Source organism: Sebastes fasciatus, chromosome 15 (genome assembly GCF_043250625.1).
Source record: "Sebastes fasciatus isolate fSebFas1 chromosome 15, fSebFas1.pri, whole genome shotgun sequence".
Lineage (NCBI taxonomy): Eukaryota > Metazoa > Chordata > Actinopteri > Perciformes > Sebastidae > Sebastes > Sebastes fasciatus.
The window spans coordinates 12,764,650-12,774,519 of NC_133809.1; the positions used below are offsets into that span (position 1 = coordinate 12,764,650).

Sequence of the window (9,870 nt, forward strand, 5' to 3'; positions counted from 1 at the left end):
TCACATTCTTGGTCTCTCGAGCGCTTTTACGCACAACGACACGATGCGCGTCTGGACGTCTCTGCGCGCTCTGCTGACCTCGCTCTGCTGCCTCTTTCTGCTGCTCTGTTCGGCATCGACTCTCGAGGTGACACTTCTTCACACCAACGACAACCATGCCCGGATCGAGGAGACCAGCGTGGACTCTGGGAAGTGTCTGGAAGGGCAGCCTTGCTTCGCCGGCGTCGCCAGGAGGTTCACCAAAGTGTCCGAGATCCGCAAAAAGGAGAAGAACGTGTTGTTTCTGGATGCTGGAGACCAGTTTCAAGGAAGTGTCTGGTTCAACTTCTACAAAGGCGCGGAAGCAGCGCACTTCATGAACAAACTCGGTTATGATGCTATGGTAAATACTCTGTATTTTATTTTTGTTTTTGTATTTATTTGATAAAACTGCACAAAATCCAGTCAATGAAAAAAAAAAAAAAAAGTGTCAGGAGAGGTCAAGTAAAATAAAATATCTACCAAAATGTTTTTGTTTTTCTAATATATTATTCTAATGGGCCAAATTTCAGAGGAAATTATTGCACTTTTTAACCACGCTGCATTTATTTGACAGCCACTTAAATTATTTTTTTAAACATGAGCTTATTTAGAACATGATTTATTGTTTTGGGCTATATTTATTTATTTTATTTATTTATTTTATTTATTTGCACATATATAAAAAACTGCACAAAATCCAGTCAATGAAAAAAAAACAAGAAAATGTGTCAGGAGAGGTCAAGAAGCCACAGGCTTATACAAAATGACCTCCAACCAACCCCAGGAGGAGTAAAATAAACACTAACAAAAAAAAGGAACTAAACTAACATGATTTTAAAAATACAACAAAAGTTAAACAACAACAAGAAGTACACAAAATGTGCAGAAAAACCTAACCAAACAGTGGGAAACAATCTAATAAAAACATTGAAATACATACAAAAGAAACAGCACAGAAAAAAAAGAAAATATATCTAAACATATTTATTTATTTATTTGCATATATATAAAACTGCACAAAATCAACGAAAAAAAGAATATATATATATATACCAGACATAGGCCATTAAGGGACTGTATGAAAATTATTAGTGGGGAGAAGGTGGGGTCAACATTTTTCATTTCATCCAGATGTATTTTTTCTTTCACCCTTTTATTTGCCACATTTGCCTGGGAAATAATTACATTATGTGGAATAGTTTCATGAAAAACATGCAATATACAGAGGACGACAATCGTGTCTCTTTAATAGGGCTTAACTTTTTAGTAGCTCGTAAGACCAATATGTCAACTTTAGGAAACAGTAAATGTGGATGTTTATAGTTAGTTTATTATCTCTATAAAGAGTGCGTCATGTTTTCAGTATTTTTTAGCAGCAGCTATGGTAAAGTTAAGTGGTTAAGTTAAATGTATCATATCAAGTTAGAGATGTAAAAATGATTGTGCCATTAACATATTTGGCTTGAAATCAGGGTTGAGTTGAGATACTGAAAACAAGAAATGTGTCAGGAAAGGTCAAGAAGCTCAAAAGTTAAACAACAACAAGAAGTACACAAAATGTGCAGAAAAACCGAACCAAACAGTGGGAAACAATCCAATAAAAACATTGAAATACATACAAAAGAAACAGTACAGAAAAAAAGAAAATATATCTAAACATATCAAAAGATCATTCATTAAATGTGATGATAATTTCCTTTTAAAATGTTCTAAGGATAACAAGCTCTTGATAACATGTATTTTGGTGTTCCATATTTGTACACCACGTTATCTGATTGTCCTTTTTAAGCTGAATATGTTTTGAGTAAGTTTTTAATTAGATAAAATCACTGGAGTTTATTATAATTAATAAAATGTTTTTTTGTATTTAAGGCTTTTGGAAACCATGAGTTTGACAATGGGGTGGAGGGTCTGATCAAGCCCTTCCTCCAAAATGTAAATTGCTCTGTGGTGAGTGCCAACATAAAACCTGACCAGATTCTGGCTGCGAACCTCAGCGGCTACTACCAGCCCTACACAATCCTACATGTGGGCTCAGAGAAAGTGGCTGTGGTCGGCTACACAACTGCAGAGACCCCATTCCTATCCATGCCAGGTAAATTACATATATTATAATCATATTTTGTTTAAATGATTGTCACCTTGTTGCATGCAGCAGTTCATGTGTACAGCGAGTTAAAGCTTGGATGAAGCTCAGACCAATAACATCTGGAGCTTTTTTTTCCAGTGTAGTTTATAGTGTGTCTGATTTTTTTTTTCTGTTTCTCTAATGCACTACAGATGTTTCATTTTGAGCCCTATAGTTGCCATTTCTCCCCCTGTGTGTTAGGTCAACACCTGACATTTGAGGATGAGGTGGAGGCGCTTCAGATTCAGGTTGATAAACTGGAAACGCTGGGCTATAATAAGATCATCGCCCTGGGCCACTCTGGCTTTGACGTGGATAAAGACATCGCCAAGCGCGTGAGAGGGGTGGACGTAGTTATTGGAGGACACACCAACACATTCCTCTATACTGGTATTTCCTTTTTCTCCTATCTTATCTTATTCCATTCAGCTCTAAAGGTATTTTTAACTGGGTTTTTATTTCTGTTTGTATATCAACTCAGCTGCAGAAGTCTGTACCCATTTCCTCAAATACTTAAACTGTGCAAATAAGATCAAAACTGAAAGAGCAAAACGTCTGGTTTGACCTTCACTGTGGAAGTGAGACACTGTAAACTCTCTTATCAGGAACCCCCCCATCCACTGAAGTGCCAGCAGGTCCGTATCCTTTCATGGTGAGGTCTGACGATGGGAGGAACGTGCCGGTGGTCCAGGCCTTTGCTTTTGGGAAGTACCTCGGATACTTGCAAGTCACGTTTGACGAGGCTGGGAATGTGGTCAAAGCTGTTGGAAACCCTATCCTAATGGACAGCAGCATACCTCAAGGTAGCCTGCATGACAGCATGATTGTCAGCAATTACAAATAAGATTGTATCATGTTAAAATGACTTGATGTGGCATGAAGTGACATTAAATTGCCATGTCTGTCTATCTGTGTACAAGTAAATCAAATTCGGTAATAACTGTGATATTTACACAGCTGTTGAAACAAAAACGTGGACTAATAGTTGTAAATCATTCCTAAAAAAAAAAAATCCAAATACATCTGGATTACTGCTGTCTGCTGTCTCATGCTTTGATAAATCTTTACTTGTTTCGTAACTCTCTCAGACCCAGGTGTCCTGGCTGACATTGAGGAGTGGAAGAAAGACTTGGCTCACTATTCATCTCAGTATGTAGGACAGACTCTGGTCTACCTCAATGGGACGTTTGAAGAGTGTCGATTTCGGGAGTGTAACCTTGGAAACCTGATCTGTGATGCTATGGTAACAATTACAGTTCATTTGGCCATTCATTTACATCAGAAAGCCTTAGTTGTTGTTCAGTTTATAACCACTGAGAGAAACATTTTCTTCAACAGTGAACCCCAACTTTAACATCACAATGGTTGTAATCTCAGATCCTGCCTGTGCATGTATAGTATCGGGTGGGAATTCAGGGAATTAAAAGAGCTGCAGAGGCTTATAGTGGGCTTACATAAACACCACTTAGCCAGTCTTTTTGGCACAGTGACAAACTGTACAAGACGTAGAGTTTGACTTATACAATTTCCCCCCCTTTGTGTTGCCAGATTTATCACAATACAAGGTATTCAAGTGATCTGCGGTGGAATCATGTGGGCATATGTATGCTGAACAGTGGATCTATACGAACAGCTATAGACGAGCGCTACAAAAATGGTACTTTTTGCTACAGATTTACTGAGTGCTTCATAACAAAGACTGTAGTTTCTTTTTAAAAATGTACCAGTATTTGCCTTCACTTTTAGGCTCCATAACTATGGAGGAGATCCTCACCGTCTTACCATTTGGAGGAACCATGGACTTGGTCCAGATGAAGGGATCGACAGTGAAAAAGGCATTTGAACACTCCATTCACAGATATGGAGGCATGTCTGGAGAGTTTCTTCAAGTCTCAGGTCTGTGCTCCTCCACCAATACTGTTTAATCCACAGTCGAAGGATAATATTAACTGTTACTTTCACTGGTCAGATTTTGTGTTTAGACTGTTATCAGGTCATTAAATAGGTATTATCAGTCACTATAAGCCCCATAGATGTGGGTCAATAGGGGCCTACTACACCCACTATTGGGTTTTATCATCTATTCACATGGTAGATCACCGAAAGAAGGTATAAAAGAACACGATAGTGACCTCTAGTGACCGTAGTAATTATGACCGGAGCAAAAGCGGAAGTCTTGCCCTGTAGTATAGACAAAACTCCATATGGGGTGGAGGTTGGGGGACGATGGATGAGACACAAAAGCTTCGCAACCCATGTGAAACCAACAACGCGCGGTTGTCTTTGTGTTCACAAGTTTCGCTTACACTTTTGAAACATAGTTATTTTAAGCCAAAACACATGTTTTTCCCTAAACTTAACTAATTGGTTTTGTTGCCTAAAAAGCCTTTTTGTTTGTGTTCAAAACATAACATTTCATTCAGTTTTACAACGTGTTACTTACATAGTAGGTGCAGTAGGCCCCTAATGACCCACATCTATGGGGCTCATAGTGACCGATAACGCCTATTCAATGGCCTGATAACAGTTGAATCGGGTGGATTTTATATTAAAGTAATAATACTGGTAATACCAGATACTGGCAGGAACATTTTGTTAGCTTTGGACAGAGCCAAGCTAGCTGTTTCCCTGTTTCCAAATTATGCTAAGCTATCTGACTGCTGGCGGTAGCTTTATTTTCAACTGAAAGACACGTGCGGTATCAATCTCCTCACCTGACTTGTGACAAGAAAACTTTCCCAAAATGTCACACTGTTCCTTTAAAGGGGACATATCATGCTCATTTCCAGGTCCATACCTGTATATTGGGTTTTTACTCAAACAAGTTTAAATGCTTTAATGTTCAAAAACAGATTACTTTCTCATACTGTCTGTCTGAATATACTTGTATTCACCCTCTGTCTGAAACAGAGCTCTGTTTTAGCGCCTGTCTCTTTAAGACCCCCTCCTGAAAAAGCTCCCTCTGCTCTGATTGGATTGCTTGAAAAATATGGTGCACCTTTGCAAAGGTAGTTCTGCATGTGACATAAAAAGGGGAGCCAAATCTGAACGGTTTGTTGAATCACATTTTTTCTGATGTAGGCAGCCCACAAAACAATTTACTAGTTGTCTTATTTCACAGTTTGTGTGATAGGTAGGCACTCCAGATACTCAAATGTATGAACACAATCAATGAAGAAGTGAGTTTTTCATATGTTCCCTTGCAAACGTAACATTTCCTCATTTTCTCTTGGACATTTCTAGGCATTCGCATTCAGTATGACCTCTCCAAACCAGCGTACCAGCGTGTGGCGTCTGTGTCCATGCTCTGCACTGAGTGCCGTGTGCCCAAGTATGAACCGTTAGACCCGGAGAAGAAGTACACTGTGGTCATGAATTCGTACATGGTGGGCGGAGGAGATGGCTTTACCATGATCAAGGAGGAGTTACTGAAGCATAACACAGGTGGGCCGCATGTACTTTAAATTAAATGTTGTTAATACGGGAAATTTGTTTAGTTTGATGTGTGAAGACATCAAGAAACTAGAGTTAGTTTCACTCGCTTGTAAGTTTCACTGCTTAATACTCAAAAGAAGAAATCTATTAGCGAAGCAAAGAGACGGAAATAACCGACCAGTTTCTGATAAGAAATAATTGTTGACTATTGTTGTGCTCAAAAGTCCACTCCAAGTCCCTAATGTCTATTTCCTTCCTTACTTTTCCTTCCTGTTGGACTGGATCCTAAGTAATCCCTGCTGGGCTTTAATGTTTCTTTTATGTCAAATCATTTGAAGGGGCTGGACAGCGTTTTTCCACCTTTTACATGTCTCTGAATGGATTCTCTGGAAGAATATCTGGAGCATAAAGTCAAATTCAAACATCAGTGTGTGTTATAGATTATGTATATGTATTAGGGATCGAGGCATGAGTTCCAGATGTGGATCTAGAAAGAATTCTTTCCACTTTCGGTTACCAGTGAAACATCTTGATAACATATGAAAAAACAAGACTCTAGCAGCGTTAGAATAAGACCCGTCAGACCTATTTGACTATTTGATTTGATCTTTCTCTGTTTCACTGCAATAAGCTGATTCTCTGGCTCAGATTGCATAAACTTGGCACCTCATGTCTCATTCAAATGTCTATGCAAAAACAGTGGAAAAGGCTATTTCGAAAAACAGATCATCAAGAGCACAGAAGAAAGAGGGGAAGCCGCTCAGTGCAAAAAGTTATGAAAAGCAGGATGTTGCCTTTGGAGGAGCGCCGTGCTTGAAATGTTTTGCTCTATCATAGACATAATATAAGAAGTACACGTAGTCACCGTGACTTCACCCATTGGTTTGTGGACTGCCGTTTTGAAGCCTCGAGTTTGGCATTTTTGGAGCTAAATACAATCAAACACTGGATAAGATGTTTTCAGGCGACCAAAAAGGTTATAATAAACTTTCATGATCTGAAAACATACTGTGAAAGGGTTAAAGTTGTAAGACGAAAACACAGACAACTCCCAGACCCCGGACAACCTATCAATCACAAGGTAGCCACGCCCTAAAGCATACTGCTTTATGGTCTATTTGACTCTAAATGGGACCATAATTTACCAAATGAACATCATGCTGTATTGAAGAAGACTTGAAACTAGTGACTGAGACCATAAACTCATGTCTACAATGTTTACTGAAGTAATAAATCAAGTGAGAAGTAGGATCATTTTCTCATAGACTTCTATACAATCAGACTTCTTTTTGCAACCAGAGGAGTCGCCCCCTGCTGGCTATTAGAAAGAATGCAACTTTAAGGCACTTCCACATTGGCATCACTTCTCAGACCTTGAGGTAGCCCTCTGGTCGCACCCAAGCACGGCTCAACGGATTGCTATGACGATTTGTTGGTTGGTCAGTCGGTCGGTCTACCACTCTGCTCTAGATGGAAAAGTCTCAACAACTATTGGATGTATTACCAAACATTTTAATTTGCCCAAAACTTTGGTTTAAATACCTGCAAAACTAATGACATTCCCATCAGCCTTACTTTATCTGTACTTGGTGTTTAGTGCTATTTACCAAAGATGGTGAGCATGGTCAACACCTGCTTAATGTTGTCATTGTAGTGTGTTAGCATGCTGATGTTAACATTAGCTCAAATACATGCCTAAATACAGCCTCAGAGAGCCGTTAACATGGCTTTACACTCTTAGTCTTGTTTTTGTGGGGTTTTTTTCTGTGCAATAAGTAAGGGATAATGTACAGCAAGCGGGTCATTGTTGTGAAATAAACACCGACAGGGTGATGTTGTGGTGGGGTGGACCCTGACATGAAGCTGAATGGGTTTATTTCGCAACAATGACCGGCTCGCTGTACATTATCCTGCTTATTACACGGCTACTTACTTAAGAAATCAATAATTTGACACAAAAATGGTGCTCCAGAGTCCGACATCAGAACTGCGCCCATAGCAACGGTCTGTTATACATAGCAACGGTGTGTTATACATAGCAACGGTCTATTAAACATAGCAACGGTCTGTTATACATAGCAACGGTCTGTTATACATAGCAACGGTCTATTAAACGTAGCAACGGTCTGTTATACATAGCAACGGTGTGTTATACATAGCAACGGTCTATTAAACATAGCAACGGTCTGTTATACATAGCAACGGTCTGTTATACATAGCAACGGTCTATTAAACGTAGCAACGATCTGTTATAAAGAAATAACAGACCGTAAAATGCCGTAATTGACCGATCAGAATCAAGTATTCAACAAAGCCATTTAATAATAAATGAATTCATAATATTATAATTTTGCATTGGCTTCCCCTCAATCATCTATGCATTTAAATGTCTCATTTTATTTCACTCAATTGAAATTAATGCAAGGACATTATGCAAGGACTGCAGCTGTTCTATAAGCGAGACACAGCAGGGTGCAGTTCATCCATCAGTGATCTCATGTCTTAGGAAAGAGTCCCTGTCCACTCATTTTAAGACGTCACCTCTTGGTGAACTTCACTCTGGTGGGAATGTTTTATCAAAAGCAGATGGATATTGCACAATATCTGTCTCTCACAGATATTATAGCACTGTCGAAATAGAGAACAGGTGGTTTTAAGCACGGGCAGCAAGGAGATAAAATGTTATCATCAAATACTAACCGAGTCGTCATTTTCCCGTCTCTTCCAGGTGACATGGACATTTCAGTTTTTTCCAAATACGTCTCGGACATGAAGCGCGTGTACCCTGCAGTGGAGGGTCGGATCACGTTCAGGAACTCGGCTGTCTTTACAGCCCACAGCGTTGGTTTGTTGCTGCTGGGTTTATGTCTGTCCCTGACACTCTGATGGGCTTTCTGTAAACTGTGATAAACTGAAGGGCAGCTTGTAAACTCCTCTGGGACACTTGGTTGACTGCCTTTCCATCTCGCTGCCTTCAAGGATAACTAGAAGACAACAGGATTGCAGGTTCAGGCTCAGGGTAGATTCAGTCAGTCAGTGATTATAAGGACTGGGGACAACGGGAGTCCTGTATTGTATACATTGTTCGCACGTGTGCACACAACTTAAAGAACTTTAAAATGGTAAATATGTATTGGATGTTACTAATATGGACTCAAAAGTGCATGTAAGTAATTTTTAGTATGAATGTATTTTTTCTTGCCACTTTAAAGGAACTGAAGTGTTCTGAATGTCTAAAAGACGATGCTTAAAAGCATGAAAGAGCCCAAAGACTGCCAGGCAGCGTCCGACTTCTTATAGTGAGATAATGCACAGAGGGAAAGCTGCTTTATCTCTGCCTTCCCTCACTGAATAGAAATGGATGGAAAGAAGCCAAAGCTTCAAAGTATTTATGCACCTGAATGTGCCTGTAAGTATTGTTTGATGTATTCTCCAGTTTTGTAGACTGTCTTCCCTCTTAAACTTGGGTCCATTTTAGTGACTGCTCATCAAATCTAATTTTTATAAAGAATTATTTGAATATGTCCATCATCATATACAAAAAATTTTATTGCTACAGCAGATATATTGTAGATATGATCTACATACAAGTCAGTTTTTTGTTTGTTCTCATGACAATTATCATTTTGAGCCTCTCTGCACTGGTTGACATATTCAGAGTAAAAACACAAAGCTGATGGAACCAAATACTTTTGTCCAAAATCTATTGAACAGTTCTTCTGTTTTTGTCATCGCGTCCGATTGCATCCTTTGTTTACTCCAACGTTATCTTTTTAAAAGTACTTTTATAAACTTGTTAGAATAAATTGAAAATGGAAATGAAGGCACTTTCTCAGGTATTTCTTCTTTTTATTTTTACGCATAAAAAAAAACGTGAAAATAATTCATCAAAATTAGTCATGAATTTTATATATAACTATTATTCCTGCTGTTAATGATTGTTTCTATTATTCATTAAATCTTAGTTGACAAAGAGTATAAAATTAGTTTTAATTATTATGTATTAAATTATGTTTTTTAATTATTTTAAGTAACAATTTAAAAAAAGGTCCCTCAGGAATATGATTCAGTTGTTCTTTTTAGTTTATAAAACTTCAAGTTACCAAGCCTGAAGTGTTGTTCATTTAACAAATTGTTGATCTTGCATTGCAATTTTAAATGAAAAATAGTATATTTACTTTACATAAAATTCCTACTGCTTGCATCGCTCGACAACACGTAGCTGCTCACCAAACAGCCACTAGGAGGAAGGGGTACGTTTTCGGCTATCAATATTAAAATACTGA

The 9,870-nt window shown here is 38.5% G+C and overlaps 1 protein-coding gene across 1 annotated transcript; it reads left to right on the forward strand.

The window, feature by feature from the left end:
- LOC141783128 (snake venom 5'-nucleotidase-like) lies at positions 1-9,407 on the forward strand. Its single transcript, XM_074660161.1, has 9 exons — positions 1-382; positions 1,894-2,116; positions 2,351-2,539; positions 2,755-2,952; positions 3,238-3,392; positions 3,698-3,806; positions 3,896-4,045; positions 5,393-5,593; positions 8,313-9,407. Exons 1-9 carry the CDS (start codon positions 44-46, stop codon positions 8,468-8,470), a joined length of 1,722 nt encoding a protein of 573 aa, XP_074516262.1. The 5' UTR covers positions 1-43; the 3' UTR covers positions 8,471-9,407.
- Positions 9,408-9,870: the final 463 nt, after the last annotated feature.

Bases quoted from the DNA above. Each gene is read 5' to 3' on its own strand.
- LOC141783128 (XM_074660161.1), top strand. From the start codon at position 44: ATGCGCGTCTGGACGTCTCTGCGCGCTCTGCTGACCTCGCTCTGCTGC. The intron at 4,046-5,392 runs GTCTGTGCTCCT...GGACATTTCTAG, and splicing joins AGAGTTTCTTCAAGTCTCAG to GCATTCGCATTCAGTATGAC. The intron at 5,594-8,312 runs GTGGGCCGCATG...CGTCTCTTCCAG, and splicing joins GTTACTGAAGCATAACACAG to GTGACATGGACATTTCAGTT.